The sequence below is a fragment of the Nanorana parkeri genome, unplaced genomic scaffold, assembly GCF_000935625.1.
Source record: "Nanorana parkeri isolate BGI_ZX_2015 unplaced genomic scaffold, ASM93562v1 scaffold478, whole genome shotgun sequence".
NCBI classification, from domain to species: domain Eukaryota; kingdom Metazoa; phylum Chordata; class Amphibia; order Anura; family Dicroglossidae; genus Nanorana; species Nanorana parkeri.
The window spans coordinates 499,086-522,867 of record NW_017306746.1 but is presented as its reverse complement, the minus strand read 5'-3'; the positions used below and the strand labels follow the sequence as shown (position 1 = coordinate 522,867).

Sequence of the window (23,782 nt, the reverse complement as noted above, 5' to 3'; positions counted from 1 at the left end):
AAAAAGTGCTGACTTAAAATATTATACAGTGTAAAAGGACATAATCAGTGAACTCTCCAAAACTGTCACCTACAAATTGTAAAATAAAAAAATACTTTAATGCAAAATGTTTGTTGTGAAGTACCCAAACACTAATAGGATAATACAAGAAACCAATAAACAATTAATAAATCAGAAAATTAGAAATAAATGACTATAGCTAGATGAAAATATGTTCAAACGCAAAAGGTAAATGAGAAATACATGAAAGTATCGCATACCCCTTTTGTAATGTTTGTTCATGATACAGGCATTTCATAATTTTGGCACACCAATTCATATGACCTGCCACAAATGTACACAAAACCTCACTTTAAAAGCAAAAAACTCCACTTAGGATGAAACATTATTATATCTCATGTGAAATGTCTACACAAGCCATTTTGTAATTGTTATTAAAATTATTTTTCCCATTTTAATCTGCAGCCTATCTAATTTTCTAAAACTGTCCAAAACATGGCAACCTAGAGGTGTTCTGTACATCGGTAATGTACAGAATGCCCCTAGAAATAACATTTCCGGCTTGTGCGATTAGCCTTTTCTCAGAAGTCTGCATTAAGATAGAAGCAAAATCTCAGGCATTTTATGCAACAATTTAATTTGTGGTTAGATACTCTCTAGAGTTTGACTACTAAAGGGTTGTAGACACAAAAGCTTCTCCTATTAGAACAGAGAATTGAATATTTTGGGGCTAAACACACAAAATTTAAGGACAAAAAAAAATTGTATCCGGTGTGTCATAAGATAAAAATATACTTTAACCTCACTGATGCTGCTGCCCGTCTCATTACATCTGCTTTGCTTTTTGCTGCCTCATTAGGGTCAAAAAGGTGCCACTAATGTTTTTATATGGGAGCTAGGTGCACGTCTCCATCTGGAGTCTGTGACTGGAGCCTCACTAAGAGGTCGTGTTAGTGACCAGAAGGGAGCTAAAAACTACATGTGCCTCCAAATCCCCAACCTAGTCAGCACTTCTATGTACCTTTGGCATGACTGCTTTGAACTAGATTCCCCGTAGGGAGTAAAAGTTAAAAAAAAAAAAGGAAGAAGAAAGCCCACTCTTACCGCTACCTCCTCTGCTGGAATCCATTACTTCTAGTTATGTAGACCATAGTACAGCCTTTCTGTCTCCCACAACAAAGTGATTGGGGTAAATCATCAGGCCAACACATTGGGGTAGAGAAGCGGATTCCCCCTTTGGATGTTTTTTCTTTCTTGGAAAGTAATGGGGATTTTGAGGGTTCCAGTGGCAGATTCCAGACAACAGAGGACAGAAGAGGTACCAGCACACACCCTACAGTGCCTGTTATGCAGCGGCAGATTGAACAGTGAGATGTATAAAAACAACCCTTGTGTATGTCATTTTTCAATTGGTGATGCCGCTTGAAACCACACCCATATTAAATCCCAACCACAACTTGCAGAAAAGGGGAGCAGGAATCATTGTGATGAGGGTGTGAGCCAATAACTATTACTAGAATGTCATCAGTATGTTAGCCATGGCAGACATTATTCAGAAATGTTAGGTGTATTTGGGACTCTTTCACAAAAATGAAAGAAGTGTATATACTCATAGACAGCACAAAATGATATACAGAAACAAAAGAGCATTATTTTAAAAAAAAAGAAGTTTTAGCTAGCAAATACAGTCCGCCAATCAATGTACATCTCTGAAATACAAGATTGGTCTGATCCAGTACAGCAGTGCAAAAAACAGCTGCAATACACACAATGCACTAACCCATAGCAACCAGATTTCACTTTACTGAAGGCCAGTCAGTTAAAGATACATTTGAATAGGTTGCTGTAGGATACTGCACTCTGGTATACTACTCATTACTTTACAAAATAATGCTGTTTTATTATGTGCAAAAGGTTGGGTACACCTCACCTCTTTGGGGCTCATCTCTCAACATTATCTAAGAACAGGTATTTTTTCCCCACAGCCACCCATCAAGATTTAAACGTTTAGACCAGGTTTCAGGCAAGTTGATGACTCAGAAAAATAAATAAATCTAGTTATATGTAAGACTATGACAACATATAAGGCCCTATATGAAAATAGGGATGCCCGTGGACAAACGCTCACCTTTCAAGAAGGCTTAACAAAAAGGAGACATAAATATACCTGGGAAAGTAAACAACTAGACTAATAAAAGGTATTATTCAGTAAAATAGGGTGAAACAATTTACATTTGGTAGCATATTTCCATTTATGATTTAGTTAGGAACCATTTTCAAATAGTTTGTCGGTCAGTGCAAAGAGTAATAAACACATCAGAATGGAAAGAAGGATTCTATTCCATATTGAGGCTTGAGGGCAAATTCTATCATTCACAACTACAAAACAGTCTTTTTAAGGTGCTACTCTTGTTCAGTGACTATCCGACTATCCAGAGCTAGTCTGACAATAGTGCAGGAACACTAGTTCTTACCGGCAGTCAGGAGGCCACTGGACTCTGAAATTAGGAGACCATAACATAGAAAGTAAACAACTTGAGCAGAGAAAGGCAATCATATCTACAGAAATATATCTCCAACCATCTAAATGGCTAGCAAGAGATGTACAGTATCTGGGTTGCATTTAGTGGGCCAAATGTTGGCTAACCCCAAAAAAGTAGAATACGCTGAAGTATAAAACCTGATGGAAAAAGTGGAAGTAAAGCCTACAGCAAGATGGTTGCTTCTAATTTCAATTTAGCACTAGAAAAATGACCCCTTCCATTTCAGTTTTTATATTTTTGTCAGGCTGTACCCGTCTCCTTGACAAGTGACATAATGGTGGCAGAGCCAAACAGCGAAACATTGGTCTCTTGTTAAAGTACAAATGCAACTCAAAGGGTAGCAAGGCGCTATAAGTGCATAAACTAACCTTTACAGATATGTAAACCAAGCTAACAGCAGATAGTGGATTCTGATGATAAAACTCAGATTATTTCTGATGTGTCAGTCATTTAGAAGGCCATATGAAAATTTTCTACTATGCCCCTTAAAATCTTATAAAACCTTAAAAATCTTTATTCCTGGCATATATTAAAAAAAAAAAAGCGCCATTTTTTCAATTGAGCCTTCATTAAAAATCATTTAATACATTCTTAAAAACACAGCTAGCATAAATACCCAATTTTATCTTTTTTATTAGCTTCTGGTAATCCCTTGCCAGGGAGATGGTGAGGGACAACCAACCAATCAGGCCCTTCTGCTTTGTACAGTCTAATACTGGTAGCTTGCTGACAGAGGCATAAAGTACAATGAGCAGTGTTGACATCACCAGTGGGTAATTGTCTACCTAAGAGGCTGGGAGTGGGTCGATGATCAAGTTGTATGCTTTAACTGCAGTGGAGAAAAACAAGATTACTAACCTGGTTATGCTGCCTAGCTAAAAGAATGGTGGAACAGGATGTTTTTTGGCAAAGACAGAATTAGTAACTTGCCACACAAACTGCTCTGCTAGCTGTGACAAACATATTTGTATTTTTTTATGCTGGACAAACTGATCAATCAAATATTCCGATACTGCGCCTTGCTACCGTTTGCACCAACATTTAACATTTCCTAAAACTACACATTAAATGTGTAGTTTTAATCTACACATTTAATGTTTTAAACCACAAATACCTACCACGTGGTCAGCATATTAATCTCAATGTGATCACATATGCTTTCCTTTATGGGGAAAAAAATAAAATTACAGTAGTGCCAAGTTATAAGATGCAAAGACAGACAAAAATAAAAGTGCTTACAGGTTCTGCGTTTCACTAGTCCTCAGAATATGAAATCAAAAGATAAAAACATTTCAAGGGAGCTGTATTTTGAGGACACATGGCCAAAACCGTGTTGACCACCTGTTGTGACTGAGCCTCTGTGTTGTTTTTCTTTCTTGTGGGGGGTGAGGGCAGTTGCTTCGAATCGCCCCTGTCCCCTCCGTTAAACTTTATGTTCACCTCTCACAATGTGGGATGAGAACTCGTACCGGTCCTGGCTGTGATAGCCACATATATTGCACTCAAAAGGGTCTCTAAAGCCATGACAACCCATGTGTATAGTGAACATGACATGATCTAGGAAGAGCACCCGACAGTGTTCACACTTAAATACCTTAACAGGCTCGCCATCCTCTCCCAGCACTCGCAGTGTTTCTTTGGCTGTGCCAGGCCCAGGGCGTGATGGGTTTATCACTCCTGATTCAGGGGGTCTCTGGTCCTCTTTGGCATAGGCAGGACTTTGCCTGCTACTGGTGGCCTGAGAGCCCCTCTCCTCATGGTTGCTTTCTGTGTCTGTTGCAGAGTCCTGGCATCCATTGGAAGGAGAAGCTCCATGCTCAGTCCGTCCTCTGTAAAGACTGGTTCCATCTGGTATGTCTTCATGGCCTTCTGCTGCTTCTCGATTTCCAGGCATCTCTGGCCTCCCTGACATAGGCTGGAGCTGGGTGTAAACTGAACTAATAACTGGAGTGATCTCTGAGATGCAATTTGTGGGAGGTAAGCGCATAGGACCTCCAACAAAAGCTAAAGCATTCCCATAGGTGGGGTCAAGAGGATGATGTGGGACCATCTCCATATCCTTCTCAAAACTGGAGTTCATTTCATAAGGAAGATCAGCCAGGCTAAGCCGCATTTGTTTCTCCCCTAAAAATAGATAGCAAAACATTATGTAAATGTAGTCTGTAATGCAATACATAAGACAGTCCCTTGAAAGGTGATTTATATTGCCAAGTTACCACTTGTCTACAAAACAGACCTTTTTTTCCAAATATATTGGAAACCAAATGTATTGGTGAGGCTTACAACTATGGTTGACCAAATCAGACAGTGACCAGGTGTTGTCAGCGACTCCATGAATGGGGCTTGCCCAACCGTAAATGCAGAAGAAAAGCTAACCAGTGTGCTCTTCAACTAGATAAAAATTGTAGCATGCATTCACTTGTTTAAAAAGTAATCAAATGAAAGATTTGTATGTTGTGTACATCGTGTTCAACTCAAAACCATGATAAACTATAACTAAATAAATAACTACTATATAAAAAGTTAGTGTGGTAACAAATAAGGAAATGTTTTACCCAGTCAGATGCAGAACACACAACACATGCAAGATAATGAAACAGAATTGACCTAAAACAGGAATGAAACCCCTTCAAATAATGCCATACAAGTGGAACAGAGAACACAGGTGTACTCTCGTATGCTAGCCTATTGTATATTAAAATGCCACTGATGGCATCACTGAGTCAGACACGATCAACATCACAAGCACCATCCACCTCTAGCACACAGGAGCATGTGCTCTTACCCATAAATTTCTGAGGTGTGAAGCGCTTGCGCTTTGTAAGGCCGATAGCCAGCCGGTCCATAAAAGACGGCGGGTCAGAGGGATGCATCAGGGCATCTGGTCCCAGATCCAGGTCTCGTGTCTCCTCACCTGAGGGAAAGGAGAGAAGAGATTGGGCCAAATTGGTGCTATGTGATAGGTTGTGTCTAAACCCAGCTTTATTAATAGATAGTTCCACCCAATACTAAAAATTCAGTGCTGAATGGAATCTGGTGTATTAAAAGGAGAACTATGGGGTTAAGGCTTTTCCCCATAGTTATCCTTGGGGTAACGGGAGGACACAAACTAGCGTCCTCCCGTCACCCTAATCTCAGTATACCGCGAGCTGCTGCTCGCGGTATTACTGAGACGCGGCAGCTGAAGCGGATCCCGACAATTATGTCTGGATCCGCCCAGCTGCGTGAGTGACAGCTGGCTCTGTCCTATCTAGAGACAGAGCCAGCTCTACCCGCCCCCTCCCCCGTCCGATCCGCCAGTCAGCGCTGGCGGATCGGGGAGGGGGGAATCCAGCCCCTCCCCTGTCACGGCAGAGAGCTGTGACAGGATCGAGAAGTGAGGGAACGCCGGTATGTGTTCGCTCACCTCCCGATCTACTGAGCCGACCTGTGACAGTTTCATTGTCACAGGTAGGCTAGAACTATGAGGTGAGTGAAAAGCACTCACCTCATAGTTCTCCTTTAACACACAGGTCCTTGTATTAGGGACTCAAGCATCAAAAAGATTGGAAATATCTGCACGTCCAGCCACAGTAAAGGAGTAAATTTTCATTTTTCTTTTCCAAACTAAACACATCAGTGAATCTTTACCCCTTAATTTGATAAGGCACAACTAATGTGTTCAGGCTTATAGCAGAGGCTACAGAAAAGCCTATAAGTTTGGTCCACTGTATAACAGAAGGCCTATGTGTCAGAATACCAGATTCCAATTCCATGAGACAAAATATGCTCAGAGCTGCACAAAATGTTATTTGAAAGATCATACCCTGTGAATGCAAAATATCTGAAAACAAAAAAGGTGATACCATATGACTATCATTTATAAAATAAACAAATGTTTCCTTACAATTACCTACAGTTATACAATTACCATTATCCATGCCTGTATTTTGGAGGGTTAAATTAGAGTTCTGACCCCTAAAGCTCTGGTATTGTCAAAATGAGCCTGCACAAAGTCCCAGGAGCACTACATGATCATCTTTTTCATCAGTGTTTAGACTGCTCTAACCCAATTAAAAGGTGCAAACCTTTTCATTAACTATAAAAAGTAGACCAGTGTTGACGTCCTTTCCCCTATTCTGAAATGATTTTTTTCCCCATCATTTCTTGACATGTGTACTTACTGTATATCCAAGTCGAAATCCTGCCTCGTGTTAAAATACATCAATATAAATGTCCACTGGTTTCGTTTGGTGTTAAATATGTTCACCTTCTAAGATCTTAAACTGATAGTAAGAATATGATTCATCAAGCGGTTATACCATTCACCCTTTCAGAAGTACTCCCTAGGCTAGAGTTCTTAACCGTTTTACAATACAACTCACCATGATGGAAGTTGGAAGTTTGTGTTGTGATTTTCAATTGCATTTTCGATATTCCCTTTATGGGCTCTTGTGGTGTCAGGTCGCTAAGAGCAGTGCTTGGGGGGGTCTTCTTCACCTGCTTTATTTCCCAAGCCTACATGAATTCCTTTAGAAGGCAGACTTCTAAAGAATGGCTGATGCAAATAGACATTTTTTTACACCAGTCATAATTTATAAATTAAATGTCCACCACTGTGGACTCCAACAGCCATATTGTGAAAGTCTGCATACCAACATGATTTAGTATGCTCACTAAGCCACTGGAGCTGCATGCTAATAGGTGTAAAGCCTTGGTTCTCAACTGGTGGGTCGTGACCCAAAAGTGGGTCGCGACCCCATGTTCAGTGGGTCGCGACATGCCGTCCTTCTAGGTGTGAGACTCCTCAGCCTCCCCCCAGCGCAACATCATCTGTTCTTGTGCCGAGCAGCCATTCAAAATATGGCCCTGTGTGTCAGCTTGAGGTGGGGGGTGGGCTGGAAGTATGTTCATAAGGGAGCTCCATCCATATGTGCATTGCTTACAGCTCCCACATGTGCCTGTAGAGGTGCCTGGATTGATGTCACATTCTGGCTCCCGACACCTCTACAGGGAGTGCAAGGGAGCTGTACAAACAATGCACATATGGATGGAGCTTTGTCACAGCACAGCAGCCCACACTGGACACCAGGCTGAGGATCCATTCCAGTTCTCATGGAAGGAGACTGGATGGATCTTAAAAGAAAAAGATGCCCCCCCCTGGAACCGATTAGCTCAGGCTACTCCTCTGAGTCCTTGTCTTGAAGTCCGTACTAACTGGTTATTCCCTCCACTGTTGGAAACTCATACCTGTATTGGACTTCGTCTGAACTGATGTTATGTTTTATACTTTTATCATTTTGAATTTGAGTGATCTTACATCTTCATATACGATGTATGTGTTATACACTGTAATTGCCACTTGCGGTGGTCATGATAAAACTTGTTTATCTGAGTCCACATAACGGGATAACAAAATGACAAAACAAAACTTTTTGAACGAAAAAAAAAGAAAAAGATTATATGTTTTTTGGAGTGTGTGTGTGTGTGTGTGTGTGTGAATGTCTGAGTGTGTGAGATTGTGTCTGTGGTTGTGTGTGACTGTCAGTGCTTTTGAGGGTCCGTTCACGCTAGCACAGCGTGTTCATCACACAGTCTCATGTGATTAATGCACTGTAACACGCAATTGCATCTACTGCGTGTTCTGGTGTGGAAGGTGCATTGCGTTGTCATTAATATGAATGACACTCCAAATGAACCTCCCACCCACAGTTAGATCACCTGCGGTTTACGACTTAATGACCAAGGACAAATGTGGGTCCTGAGGTTACACAGGTTGAGAACCACTGGTGTAAAGCAAATGCCACATACCTGTAAAATCACAGTTGGGTATAGTCACCAGCCAGATTATGTTCTATAATATTGTAAGCGATCCTAGCATCTCTAGCAATAATCAGGATGTTTGTGGGTTAACATCTATGATCGCAAGAGCTTGCATATGACAACAGCTCTTACAATTGGTTACCATTTTCAGTATGCTGCATCACTTCTGCAGTATCCGTTCAATAAAATAGTGATCATCAGGAGAATTACTCGAGTGGGCATTTATACACACATTCCTATTGAATGTACTAAGAACAATGTGATGGTCTGTTACATCCACACAAAAAAAAAAAAACATACTATGCTTCTATGGCCCCTCATGCTTAATAACATGAGAGGCAATCTTCTCAGCGAAATGTCTTATGGAAATAAGATGCTCTTTTATACGTTTTCCCAATAGCCTTTCAACATTATATAATGCCCAAGTCATGCAGATGACAATGGTGGAGATGAAAAAAAGATATGCCTAGTAACCTTTGTATGATTGTATCTTCTAGCCCTAGTTTAATACCTTCTGGTCATGAAAGTAGGTAGTGGTCACACACAAACAATTATAGCCAGAGAATGTCTAACATAACCTGTCCGCTGGTAATCAGCCCTGTATGGGGAGCTTTAAAATAAAACTTTGCAACAAATATGTAAAGCTCACACAAAAACCTTACATTTTCTTAAAATACTTTTACTATAAAAGAAGTGGAATTATAAAGGCATCAGTCAGTCTTCATCTACAGAAGGTTTCATTCACCTGCATGCGAGGAGAGGTGCTGGCCTTCATTGTTGAGGCTCTGCAAGTAGTTATGGCAGCGTTCCTTGTGTTCTTCCAGTGTGTTCTGCTGTTTATAGCTGCGGCCGCAGTAGTTGCACTTGTAGGGCTTGCCGACTGTGGGGGAGGAGACTGGAAAAAATGAAAAACAGAGCCTGCCCATAAAACAGAGATATGTGTCCTATAAACTTCACATAGATATGGGGATCACAATACACCAGGGAAATAGAACTCTCTCATGAACTCTGTGCCTAACAGGATGAAAACATGACAGCTCATACTAATTATTCAGAGAGAATGTCTACAACCAAAATCCCAAACAAAATGATGCAAACAAAATTTGACCATTATTGTTCTAACCTTCACTTACCTCCAAGCACCATATTTATTGTTTTTACATTACAAAGAATGTGGCACATGAATGCAGAATCCCTTGTCTGGTGTGCAGTAAGTCTGGGTAGTGTGCAGAGCCAGCATGTCTCAAACACACTAGCAATCCACCTAGAACATCAGAACCAAGTAGGCTTGACGTTGAAGAAAGCTTACTAAATTGGCTTAGTCTGTGTTACAAGAACACATAAGAGAGACGAAGGAGAAAATACCAACTAGTATTTGATCATCTCAGAATGTGAAGAAAAAACTCAAACTGAAAAACAAAATTGTGGGAGGTGCGAGTCTTGGTAAATAGACCAATTGGGTCTTTGTGATTGATGCAGTCAAAGATAGAGTTGACTATGAAGCTCACCTCATTTAGAAATTGGGTATTTTATCACTTACAACACCTATGACTGATCATGTAGCATCAGACATACATCTCCATGGGTATATTACATGTAAACACAGAAGAAATAAAATGAAACTTGTTGTTAATAAACATGCCTTAACCTAGATACCATTCAGCATGCATACCTACAAAAAAAGAACAGAAGAATATGTCTGTGTAATTTGTCATATATAAACGCAAGTCTTCTGCCAGAATATGCTTCCCACCTAATGTTTTGCCACACATCCTTAAGCAATAAATGCATTACATGCTGAGAAGTAACCATGTATGCGCTCCATGTAATAAGCCAGCGCTGTGAAATACCAGTGAACACCGACAAAGCAATTGTGGAGAGTGGAAAAAAAAAAAAGTAAAGGAAGAAAAGTCAGTGAACATTTATGTCAGACACACTCACCAGCGTGGGTGCGCAGGTGCCCTGTTAAAGCATCTCTCCGTCGGCAAGCGTAGTTACAGAATGGGCACTTGAAAGGCTTCTCACCCGAGTGCAGCTTAATGTGCCGCAAGAGGTTCCCCTTCTGGGTAAATGAGGCACCACACTGGTTACAGTGGAAAGGCCGCTCACCTGAAACAGCATCAAACATAAAGTCCTCGCTGAGTGCTGAAACACAACAGCAAGCTGGTTAGAAACTAAAATCTTACACTCACTCTACCCATAATGGAGATAAGCAACACGTTCTCATTTCCTTATAACAGTAGAATGCTGCAAGAAGTCTTATACTACAAACTGCATACAACTTCTCTAGAAAGAAAAAAATAAATATTATTACAGAGCCGTAATAGTGCCTGCTAGCAGCTCTGCTAGTTTGTTTATTACAGAATTTCCTAATCCAGGCATGTCAAACTGAAATAGAATACTGAGGATCAATTAACCCTTTTGCTGCCGAGCACTCCGGAACATTTTGCACCTCAGCTGGCCAAACCATTTTTGCAATTTTTCCAATTGATTTGATTTTCTACTGCTGCGTTGCTAGCGTTTGTAAAAGACCCCCCAAACCATATATTCTCTGCAAGCGCAGGCCTGGTAGAATAAAAAGATGGTGATACTAAATTTGTAGGCCCTGTGATAATTGCCCAAATGTTTCTCAAATTAACATTAAACCGATAGAAATACACAAGTCAATTGATAAAGCGCTAGAATCAGCATCAGTGCACAAAAATAAAACAAATCTGACTAAATCTAAAAAGTAAAACTGTATTGAGTTACTAAATAACAAATATTTGCAAATTTGAAATTGCGCCTTTTTGCGAAAAGGTAAAAAAAAAAATTTTTTTTAAAATGAAGGGACGCAAAACTGTAAATAATCGACTTATGTTAAAAGTTTTTGCGCTGTGTTGGTGCTTGTGTTGTGATAAAATGATACAGGCGTATATTTAATTGCAACACAAGGTATTACAATGCACGGCAATGCGTCACAGTGCTTTGCCATGCGTTGCCGCAGTTAAATTAATGTGTTTTTTTTTAAATAAGAAAAAAGAAATATGTAAAAAATCATGCACTTCGATGCGTTCTAACAACGCACTGTAGCGCATGGCGTCACCATAATGTGGTGCACATGTATGTTATGTGTGTGGGGGGAGAGGTGGGTTTTGTTTTTGTTTGGTTTTTCATTAGTTAATATTTTTTTATGTATTTATTTTTGTTAATCGGCCGCTGATGACAGCTATTAATTTAAAGGGGACCGTCCAGGGTACAGTTCTGCTATAAGTGCATGGTCGCTGAAGCAACCATGCTGTTATAGCAGAACTGTAAATGCCATCGCCATAAGGCATACTGACCTGGCGTATTGTGAACAGTGTTGTTCCGCCGTATGCCTTACGGCGGTGACAGGGAAAGGGTTAAATGGAATACATTTTTAAGGGCCTGCATTTTTAGCACATTGGTAATTAACATTATATCTTGCATTTTACCTTAGAAAGGGGCCATACAAAAATCCTCAATAATATGTAAAGTGGTGTAGCATTTATCCAAGGAGGATAGCTGGAGATTCATTAAATTCACGTTTCTATACCAGCTGATGGGCTGTACGTGGCCCCCAAAACACCAGTTTCACATGCCTGCCCTAACTTATTTAAGGTAATGCAAATGTCTCTTTCTGTCAACATAGGATTTTTAGAGTAGATGCCATCCAATTTTATCTATCCGAATTATCTACAGCTGCAAATTTCTAAGATCGGTGACATCTGTATACTTTTAGCTTTATCACAAACAAACACAGCATTCATGGAGTATTTAAAGTGTATGTACATTCACCTCTGCCTGGTTTTTATTGTAGTCTTTGTCCCTGCCGGGGAGATTCAACCGCGTCCTGATGACACCGGCCACCAAGACAGAAAACAGCAGCAAATACAAAATTTATACAGTAGTCAACAGAATATTAGGTGAAGGTAAATCTTCCCACAAGGACACATTTTCTGGTCATAACTATCTAAGAGAGGAACATCCCTCCCTTTGTAATGATTTACTCACTTCCTGTTGTGTCTTTGGGACAGAAGGGATGAAGGGAAATCTCTCCAACAGGACACAGACAGCAAAAAAAAAACCTCAAACAGCTCCAATCCTTACTTAGTTAAAAAAATTGCTATACATGTACTCTAAGGGGCTGATTTATAATGTGTTCACTCAGCGTACAGCTGGGCGAATGAGGTTCACAGGGCATACCTGTCACTAGATGGAGCCAAAGAACATAGGAATTTCTAGTGGCAGTTATGCCTGGTAAACACTTTATGAATCAGCCCCTAAATTATGTAAATATATAAATATATGTAGAGCATGCATGTTATGCAATATAAATAAAAGATATTCACCTTTACACTGCATTCTAATAGGGTTCAGCCACTGACCTGACTACACCAAAAAAAAACTTCACACAACTTATGTACATGACATAAACCTTTATATGTACGGTACATTTATGAAATAAATCATGATTGTCAATCGTTGTTAAACACTTTTAAGCAGGGCCGTCCCTACACTTTTTGCTGCCTGAGGCGTGTGTTTGTTTTGTCAGTGGAATAGCAAATTTAAAGGGGTGGTGGCATTTGCAAGAGTGCACATTACAAGGGGTGGGGCTGGGGGTGAAAAAAATCGGTGCATGCTACTTCTGTCTGCCATCCCGCCCAGCTCACGGACGTCACTGGTTGCTAGGAGCTGGCCAGGACGCCAGCCAGAGCATCCTGCTTCGCTGCTGGCAACCAGTGACGTCAGTGAGCTGGGTGGGACGCCGGCCAGAGTGTCATGGGTTGCCAAGAGATCCAATGAGATGCAGCCTGAGGCTACTGCCTCATTACAGGGACAGCCCTGCTGTTAAGCACCCAGCTTAAAAAACTCTGTGTGAATCATGGGTTAAGGCAGCAACCAAATAATAAAAAGCCTGTCATGATGATATGTTTAGGGGGAAATTATATAGATCAAGTGGACTTGTGTTTAAGGGTAACTGAACTCGAGAGAATGCTGAAAATGTAGATGGGTCACAGTAAACTCCATGAGAAGGGAAAAGGTATGCAGTGATCTCATCAGGAAAATAAAACTTGTTTGTCCTTTTCTTTATAAGCCATGTAAGGGCACATGAACAACCTTAACTTGCTTACAAACTTTATAAACCCAAATTGAATATTGCTGGTTGAAATGGAACTCATCTCATACCTACGAGTACAGATCTGGTAAAGCTTATCTATGGAAAGCCTCCAGCTGCTGTACCTTTCTGTGTTCTTTGACTTACCTGTATGACTTCTCTTGTGCACCATCAGTACATTAGGACCAATGCAGACCATGCCACATATGTCACACTTCAGCTTGCCATTGGGGAGGCGAATGCCTCCTGGCGAATGAGGGTCTTGTCCTGGACCATCACAATACAAAGGCTCGACCAGCGAGTCTTCGGGCATAACTCCGTCTTCCTTCTCACTCAATCGGTCTTCATGACTTAGAAGATGACCAGATTCTTCATCACTATACATTTCCACTTTGATGGAATTTGCTAAAGGGAAAAAAATCAATCAGAACATCACATCATTTTAAATGGGAAAAGAAAACAAAACCAACTTTTTAAAAAAAAATTAATTGGGTAACGTTTTGGTATTTAAAAATGCTTTGATTTTAGCCACAAATTATATACAGTAGGTTTATAGACAAACCAATAAATCGTAGTGCACACACAGAGATAAGAAGTAGCTGAAGATTATGTATGCAGAAATAAGTGAAACGAGGAAAAAAAACAAATCTGCAAATTACAAGAAAAAAAAAAATGTATCACGTGTTCTGTAATAAACATACACAACACATATATTAGTCACTTTAACATGGACTAAGTTGTGCTTCAAACAATCACATACATTTCTCCAAACATAAGAGCAGATCAAAATCATTGCAGATATATTTTACTCTCTAAACAATATTGCTTATAGGGACAATTTGTACAAACATGCTATTTCAGCAATAGATGGAATTTGTGGCCAGAATCTCCCACTGGTTATCTGTAGGGGACCTCAGAGATGAGACTTTCCTGCTGTAATTTCTGGCTCTGCTCTCACCCATCCTTGCTTTCTCCTTATAAACTGTCCAATATTACAGTTTCATCTACAGCAAGCAGATGAAATGGAAAATTGCAACTCGGTAGGTGCAAACAGTAAAGCAAATACCAAGGGCTTTTGAACAAAGATACAAATGTTTAAACTTTTCTACTGCCATATTCTTTTATACCATTTCTTAACAACCTGAAGTGACACTAAATTCAGGAATTAAATCTTAAAAATGCATTCAAGTACCTTAACTATTTAAAAAAATGTAGCTCATTCATGTATCCCTTGGCTGTAGAGCCTCAAATCATCTCTGAATTGGTGCTAACATTGTCCTTACTTCTGGAGAGGTGACTACTTTTGTTCCCCATGGTCCCTGTGTGTGTTGTAAAGTAGCCATCTCTCCAAGCTCACTGCCGTGATGGACTACAATCTCACGTTTAGTTATTAATTTGTATTGAGATGGTAGTCCATCACGGGAGCGAGCTTGGAGCGGTGGCTACTTTACAAAACACAGGGACCATTGGGAGCAAAAGTAGCCACCCTCCAGAAGGAAGGACAGTGTCAGCATGAACACTGATTTGAGGATCTGCAGCTGAGTGATAAACAAATAAGATACATTTGTATTAATAGTTAAAGTACTTGAAAGTATTTTTAGGATTTAACTCTTCAGTTTAGTGTCACTTTAAGTCCTAGCATCATAAATCTCCTTAAACTGCATCCCCCCCCCCTCCCCCCCCGATTACACACACACTTTATCTTTATGGAGAGGCTGAATTAGCTCCATGTAACATGAGCGATCCTTTCACTGGTGGCAACTGTGCAGCAACTGGATCATTAAGAGAGAACACTCACCTGCTCGTATGTAGGGCTGCAACAACTAATCGATTTAATCAATGATAATCGATAATGAAAATTGCGGTCAACAATTCTCATTAGGGATGCACCCATACGGGTATTTGGGTATCGAGTAACGATATTTTTTTGGGGGGTACTCGCCAATACCGAAAGTCCCATTAAGGGAGCCAGGTGGCGTGTAATGACTCGCCACCTGGCTTCCTGATTAGCAGGGAAGCCGTCCCCATGCTTCTTGTCACTAGGTGACGAGAAAGCAAGGAGCCGGCTTTCTGACCACTCAGGAAGCCAGACGCTGTGTAATGACGCAGCGCCCGGCTTCCCGATTGGCTGGGAACCCGGCTATATGCTACCTTGTCATGAGGTGACGGGGGAGCATGAAGCCAGCTTCCCGGCCAATCAGGAAGCCAGGCAGCGTGTCATGACTCGCTGCCTGGCTTCCTGATACCGTAAGTATCCGGCTAGGCATTGGAGCATTTATAGCCCCATCATTCAAAGCAAATGCTATGGATTTGCTATGAATGGATCTATTTACCCTAATAATAGAAGTCACCAGCACTCAATGTTATGTGCAAGAAGTAAAGCACTTTTTATTCAATCATCACATGCGTCAAACAGCCAACGTTTCGGGGCCACGCAGGGTCCCTTCTTCTGGGCGACATAGTGACACTTCTTCTGTCACTATGTCGCCCAGAAGACGGGACCCTGCGTGGCCCCGAAACGTTGGCTGTTTGATGCATGTGACGACTGAATAAAAAGTGCTTTACTTCTTGCACATAACATCGAGTGCTGGTGACTTCTATTATGGACTGTATCTGACACGGCGCCCTCCGTGTTGTCACTTCAAGCACCAACCTCTTACTCAAGGTCTGTACGCTGTATGGAGGGCAGGTGATTTTGTATTATCGATTGGATCTATTCACCCTACGTGACCCCATCTTTTAACATTTTGCCAAAAAAATGGGTATTATATTATGTTTCTGTGCACTAAATTTTAATTTAGTTTATTTTATCCTAAAAACACTGCTTTGATAAACATTTCCGCAAATACCGTGCAACATAAAAAACTGCAATTAGCATTTTTTTTTATTCTACATGGCCTCTGCTTTCAGAACATGCATCATTGTTTAGGGGTTTGAATCTTTTTTCTAGCCAAAAATTTATAGTTTATCATGTGTGTGCAAATAGTAAGAAAATTCTCCGGACAGCAAGTGGTTAATATAATAACATGGCATGAGGCTGTTACCTGAAGGATATCCTTTAATTTCCTGGTTTAATGCCACTTTCAGAATCCAGAAGACTGGCCGGGATGATGACATTTAAACAGCAAGATGTTTTCCACCTTGACCCAAAGCTAAAACACCAATTTCCTGGTACAATAGTACGCTTACCACTTAGTGAACGTCTTGGGGAGGAGTGTCGGCTGTTTGGTGTGCTCACAGTGGGTCCAATCAATGCTTCTGAGAAATCCTTGTCCAGAGATGAATCTCCAGCTGCAGTTTTAAGAAAAACCCGGTGTTAAGACAGGTAATGGGAAAAGTAGCAGCTGGCTCAACATCAGGAACCCTGAACAAACCTTGATGTGTTCCTAAACTCAGGAAAAGCAATGCCATATATTGCAGCTTACCAGGCTCAACACCTAGTACCCTAAATAAAAATGGAAGTGTACCTAAACCCAAGAAGAAAAATTTAACATGTTGCAGTTTACCATTTATTAGATGTGGTGGCTACATTAGCTTTCAATTTTAGGCTTTGTTTTTTATTTTCACCTTCTGATTCTGCCAGTAACACAATTCCTTTCCTAGAGTAATTAATATTCAGTCTATTGTATCTATGAAGAAGCAGTAATGTCAACCTTGGACAGGAAGTGTGTTAGGATTGCAGAACCCCTCCCCTTCATAACATATTGGGGAGATGTTCCAAGAGTATTAATATTCACTGTACTGTATCTATTAAGGAGCAGCGTTACCACCCTTGGACAGGAAGTGGGTTAGGACTGCAGAACCCCTCCCCTTCTCCACCATGACATACAGGGGAGATGTTCCCAGGGAATAACATTCACTGTGCTGTATCTATGAAGGAGCCCTTGGACAGGAAGTGTGTTAGGACTACAGACCACCTTCCTTTCACCTCCATAACATATTGGGTAGATGTTCTGTAGTTTACAAGGATACCCAGAAACCATACTGATAAGAGTGCAGCACAGGCAGAGATCATTTGAGGTTATCAGCTTAGGGGATTTCTGGGAGTGTAGGTTGACAGGTAGACAAGAGAAACTCCCACATGTGAACAGCGATCATTAAAGGAGAACTATGAGATGAGTGATTTCCACTCACCTCATAGTTCTAGCCGACCTGTGACAATGAGACTGTTGATCGGGAGGTGAGCGAACACATACCAGGTTTGCTCACCTCTCGATCCTGTCACGGCTCTCTGCCGTGACAGGGGGAGGGGCTGGATTCCCCTCTCCCCTCTCCGATCTGCCAGCGCTGACTGGCGGAACGGACGGGGGAGGGGGCGGGTACAGCTGGCTCTGCCTCTAGATAGGCAGAACCAGCTGTCACTCACACAGCTGGGCGGATCCCATCATCTAAGTCGGGATCCGCTCCGGCGTCTCAGTATACCGCAAGCTGTAGCTCGCAGTATACTGAGCTTAGGGTAACGGGAGGACGCTAGTTTGTGTCCTCCCGTTACCCTAAGGAGAACTATGGGGAAAGACACTGACCCCATAGTTCTCCTTTAAACAGCAAGCAGTAGTCCTAAAGGTTAAATCAAACCAATGTGATGCGACAACATGTGTAAAATGCATGGAGTGTTGCACTGCAGCACACTAAATGAATACACCCCTAAGGGATTCTGTACTTCTTAATTTGCCTGAAATATGATTGTCTGTCTGTCTGTCTGTCTGTCTGTCTGTCTGTCTGTCTGTCTGTCTGTCTGTCTGTCTGTCTGTCTGTCTGTCTGTCTGTCTGTCTGTCTGTCTCTGTGTAGGCAGTCATACCTAATTAGCAAAGTTTTATTACTGAAAATGTATCAGGACATATTAAACTGAAATACGTTTTTACCTACCAGACATATAAGAGCGGCCATTGTAGTCCTCAATTTCCATATTAGCCTGGGTTCTCTGAAACAGGAAGAATAATAAAGGCAAATAAAATCAAGTTTATTCCAACAGAGAGATGTCAGAGAGAATATTATATCTCTTAAATCACTGACCCAGAGCAAGTATGTAGCCAGTGGAGTTCATAACTTTTAATTGCCCTTTACAACGTAATGAAGTCACTGGGTCAGCATATCAGCCTGGCAACTAGCTGGCAGTCCATGCATTTCTCTCATGGCAGACCATGCATTTCTCTCATGGCAGACCATGCATTTCTCTCATGGCAGACCATGTTTCCTTTAACACCATCTGCCTGGTTTAAATTCTAATTTGCCTGTTTCCCCCTAATTTGTAAAACAAATTTAAGTGAGGCCTTGTTCACACTGAAAGCGGTGCGTTCCAGAGCATTAGCACGCAGGGGGAAGATCGCAGTGCGTTCCAGCAGCTACCGCTCTGAAACGCACCACTTCCGGTGTGAATAAGCCCTTAATCAAATAAAAACATTTAAAAAAATATCTACATAAATATTTGTCTTTAAATGCAACACTGCACATCCTTCAACATCAACACATTCAGTAAGATAGATGTTCCCTGTATCTGACAGTACCGTAGTTTACAAATGCTATTGGATTTAATAAGATTGAAAGATCACATTTATAACTTGACAAGTAGGGCAGATAATGTGCCTGCTGCTTATTACAAGGGGAGAAAAGTAGATTGTAGGATAACCTCCTGCAACCAGTAGTGATTTAAGGTTAACCCCTTCATGACTGAGGCCCTTTTTTAATTTTTTGCACCCATGTTATATTCCACATTTTAGGCCTGAAAATGACGTAAAACCCCCCAACATTATATATTTTCTGAATGCCAAGACCCTATAGAATAAAATGGTGGTAGTTGAAAATTGGGGGGGGCGGCCCCTTCTTCGGGACGCAGAAGCGATCTGGCGACAGGTAAGTCGCCAGGATCACTTCTGTTGTAAAGCCGACAGTCGGCTCTACAAGTTTAAACAGACTCCCGGCGGCAAAAGTCGCCGGGAGTCTGTTTAAACAGCCCCGATGCTGGCGACGTACACTGTACATCGTCAGTCACGATGGGGTTAAAGCAGAACTACTACCTCCTATCCATTACAACTAAGGAAGACGCCATCTTAGCCTCTATTTGGATTGCAGTTGCCATGGTTCTGCACATATGATCAGCTAGGACACCAGCCATTGGAGGGCTTCAAAGTTTGGTTCGGTTGAACTAAAGCTCACAACCTTCACAGTTGAGATGCTTAAGGCCCCATTCACACTGAGCGACATGAAAATCGTGCGATTTTCTGCGCAATTTTATATGAGCGATATTGAGCGACTTGTCGCGCGACTTTTTCCTATTGGGCTGTATGCAATCAGGAGCGAAATCGCTCGAAAAAAGGGTCATGCTGGAGCGACAAGCTGCAGCGACGAGCTACAAGCGATATTGAGCGACGAGATGTGAACAGCTCCATTGAAATGGATTGGAGAAGCTATATAGAGCGATATTGTGTGGAAATATGAGCGATATCGCTGCAAAAATTGCTCAGTGTGAATGGGGCTTTAAAAGTAACTGCTTTGGGGGGAGACAGTTAAACTGATGGGTCTAGTTCCACTATAACCTGTGGACATGCTATGGATATGCTAGTATTTTGAATACTATATGCTCAAACGAACAGTAAATTAGCTTTAAAACAAGCCCTCGCTGACCTCTACGCTGTAGTTGTAGGTACCGTGGAAGCACCGAAGTCAATGAGAGTGTTTGAGTATTCTGACAATGGCAAGCCCGTCGCTGTCAGAATACAAAGAACACAGCGGCAGATTCTTCCATCCACACAGTCTAGGGTGGATAGGGGAATCTTATATTTTTGTGAGCTGAATGAAAAAAAAATATAACAATGTATGGCGAGCTTTTTAGGCTCGGTTCACACCTAGGCGTATCGAATATGCACGTTTGTCGCGTGTTTCATGTCGTGCCTTTTTACCGGAACGCCCCAAAGAAGCTCCTGTACTTTTTTGGGGCGTAGGCCGTTTTGTAGCGCGTTCAGACGGGCTGAAATACGCCCAGGTGTGAACCGTACCCATAGGAAACAATGGGATTTCAGTGTTTGAGCGTTTTGCAGAGCGTTTGAACGCGCTACAAAATGCCCAGGTGTGAACCAGGCCTTAGAGAGCGCGACAGAGAAAGAGAGAGTCCAAAAGCAAACAGCTTCTACAGTGCTCTATTTAGAATACCTAAAATGCTTTCTGACACCGGTGACCAGGGTGCACTCTCTATTAAAAGGTGAACTCTGGGAAATACACAACTACCCTAGCAGTGGGGACCCCTGCACTGCAGGGGTTAATTGCTTGTTACATCTAGGGGTAGAGAATAGGAACATATTTAAACCAATAAGCCCATTGTGTTGCGTTTGGGAAAATATGGTGTGTCCACTTCTCTGTGCATTTTCATGCATTGTGAGGCCAATAGAAGTCAATAGCAACACACAAAAGTGCACATGTAATCAGATTCCTCAACACAAGACAGAAATCCATGAACTCCACAACAATTATGTCATTGCAGAAAATCAATCCTCACTGGGCAAACAACAAAATGCACGACACATTAAAAAACGTACAGTAGATAGCGCATCAATGTGTAAAAGTGCTAGAACTCACAGTAAAACCCACATGAAAAAACAGAAACAGATAAATGCGAACCTAGCCTAACGCTAACCCTATTCCTCGCTCCAACAGGCTCCCACCATCTGGGCAACTGGTCCCCTTAAGCCACTTCTCGTACAGAAGAACAGGAAAAAAAAGAGATGGAGGAAGCGCCACTACCATGCACGTGTGAAGGTGTGGGTCCATGGGTAGGCCCTATTGGAGTGATGCTGAGCCAAAAGGAGTGTTGCACCTCCTGGGGTTTGAAGTTGGGAACCAAAAGGAGGAGTGGAAAACGGTGGAAAGGTGAAAATTCCGGAATAAATCGATCACATGTGTAGTGTATAGAAACTCACCGTTAGGTTAATGGTGACGTGATGTCATCGGCAAAGGTTGTAGCCTGCAACTCGGCTTGAGTAAAAAAATGTCTTCGAAACGCGTTGCCTCCTACAGTACTGACACGCCGGGCTGGCTCCATGCCCGTGAGCGGCGTGTTTCTGTTCACCTCGCTACACAACATCTTCCCCACCTGAGCACCTGAACACTGCCTCCACCACTGACACACCGCTCTTGCACCGGACCGGCAATTCATGCCAATCAGCAACAACATCACTCCAATAGGGCCTACCCATTGGTCCACACCTTCACATGTGCATGGTAGTGGCGCTTCCTCTCTTTTTCCTGTTCTTCTGTCACACATGTCGGACACCCTGGTCTATACAAACAGGAAGCAGCACACCAATCAACATCACCACATTACTGGACTGCTCTTTGAACTTTTCTAAGATGCTCTGGCCAACAGTCACACGCGAATGTCATCACATCACATGCAGCGGCTACAGCCCTGCATTGTACATAAAGATGATAAGGGACCACCCACAACATCAGGAAAAAGACGTGAGTGCAGCACCGAGCAATACAGAAGTATCACTACTTATTCCTCTAACCCCAGACTTAACCAGCAGTTAACACTTGCACTGCAGGTAGTTTTTGGGTAATTCCTGGAGTTCAGCTAATCTTTTTTTTTTATTTTATTTAGTCTATGTAAACAGAAACAAACTACAACAGCCAATGAAAAATTAAAAAAAATAAACCTTTAAAAAGTCTAAATAGAATTTACCTTAAAGAAGAACTCTGGGCAAATAAAAAAAAACTGACCCTTGCAGTGGGGCACTCGTTAAGGGGTGCTTGAAGTGCCTAGGGGATTCAAATAAAGTTGGTTAACTTACCTGATGTTTACCTCCCTTCCCCTCCAGCTATGGAAGGTCCCATGGCATCCTCACATCTAATGCAAGTGAGCAGACCTGCATAGGATGTGATGACCTTAGTGATCCTTAGTAAGGATGGGCTCGGGCGTGTTCGCAGCTCCACATGACGAGCCCGCCAGGAAGCCGACAGCGAGCAGCACCACTCACAGGCACGGAGACATTTCCCGATCTCTGCAGCTGCGGACCGGGAAAATGTCTCACTATCTGTGATTGGCGCTGCTCGCGGTCAGCTTCCTGGCGGGCTCGGCACGTGGAGCTGCGAACACGCCCGAGCCCATCCTTAGACGGCTGGAGCCCAGGGGAGAAGAGGCTGCAGGGACCACTCTAGCAGCCAGAAGGAAGCCTGGATCAGGTAAGAAATTCTGCTTTATATCAGCCCTAAAACAAGCACTTAAGCCTTGCAGTAGAGGAGTAGCCCCACTTCAAATGTATGTGCCCAGAGTACTTCTTTAATTCATAGTTTACCTTTTAGCCTCTCCAGTGATTTGATTGTTACAGCCTTGCTCATTTGCTTTTATTATGTAAAATGCAGCAGGAAGAGTGAGACTATGAAGCAGCTTGGGAGTGGAGCCCGGATCCCCAGCCTGGGAAGCTCAGCTCAGGACGCCCCTATATACACAAACATTCACCCCACCATGATCCACCTAGAACTGAAATACATGGTGTACCTCCTTCCCACAGGCTGCCATTGCAGAGCATCCCTGCTATACATGCAGCCTGGTCACGTGTGTGTGTGTGTGTGTGTGTGTGTAGACACAGTGCTGGGAAGAGTCATCTGAGGACAGGATACAGGAGCTCTCCATCCTGAGTCCCAGGCCACCATGTCACACAGCTCTGTGCTGTCCCCTCTGCCGGGGAATATCAGAGGATAGCATGCTGCTACTTCCAGCCAAACCATGATCCCGGAGAGCAGGCTGGAGATACGGCGAGCGATGCGGATGTCACCCCAGCTCTGCGGCTCCCCTCACACACACATAGCGATGACAGACAGGGGAGGGTCACACTGAGCCTGTCACCCGCTATGTATGGGCCCTCTAGCTCCGGCCAGGGATAGGGATACCCTGTATCCATAGCTCTCACCTGCCGCGGCTCCCCCGCCTGGAGCCTCATCCACCCCGGGCCACTCTCCCGCCAGCCGACTCTGTCCGGTGGAGACTTTACCGGAGCTGAACCGGCCCCGGCGACAACTTCCGGGGCAGCTGCCAGGCGACAGTACGGATAGACGAACGCAGATCCTAGCGGCAGCCTAGTCAGACAGGTGTAGCCGAAGGCAGAACTGATCGAATGAGCAGCTTGGCACAGAGCGGCGCGGCCTTTTCAATCGTAGACGGTGCTACTTCGTACATAGCTGTTTTCTCTCACTTACCTCTACTTCTGGTGAATGGCAATTGCCGTGAAATTGTTCTTTTTCAACTTTTTGAAAGCACTTTAAAGCTGAACTGCAGGAAAAAAAAATTTGGGGGTGACAACACAAGTCATATGCTACTTCTAATGA

At 42.4% G+C, this 23,782-nt stretch overlaps 1 protein-coding gene across 4 annotated transcripts in view; it reads right to left on the bottom strand.

Annotated features, from left to right (window-relative positions):
• LOC108790527 (40S ribosomal protein S26) overlaps positions 1 to 23,557 on the bottom strand; it is a 38,454-nt gene extending 14,897 nt beyond the window's left edge. Inside the window, exons 1-8 of one of the 4 annotated variants that reach the window (XM_018560803.1) lie at positions 23,368 to 23,412; positions 18,332 to 18,386; positions 16,654 to 16,755; positions 13,612 to 13,869; positions 10,287 to 10,454; positions 9,091 to 9,240; positions 5,329 to 5,457; positions 4,138 to 4,667 (exon numbers count right to left, since the gene is read on the bottom strand). In XM_018560803.1, the coding sequence (XP_018416305.1) occupies positions 4,138 to 4,667; positions 5,329 to 5,457; positions 9,091 to 9,240; positions 10,287 to 10,454; positions 13,612 to 13,869; positions 16,654 to 16,755; positions 18,332 to 18,386; positions 23,368 to 23,397 (1,422 nt within the window). In that variant the 5' untranslated portion in view covers positions 23,398 to 23,412. Of the gene's footprint in view, positions 1 to 3,919; positions 4,668 to 5,328; positions 5,458 to 9,090; positions 9,241 to 10,286; positions 10,491 to 13,611; positions 13,870 to 16,653; positions 16,756 to 18,331; positions 18,387 to 23,367 lie in introns of those variants that run through there. The other 3 variants (XM_018560804.1, XM_018560805.1, XM_018560806.1) reach the window with 3 other exon arrangements.
• Positions 23,558 to 23,782: the final 225 nt, after the last annotated feature.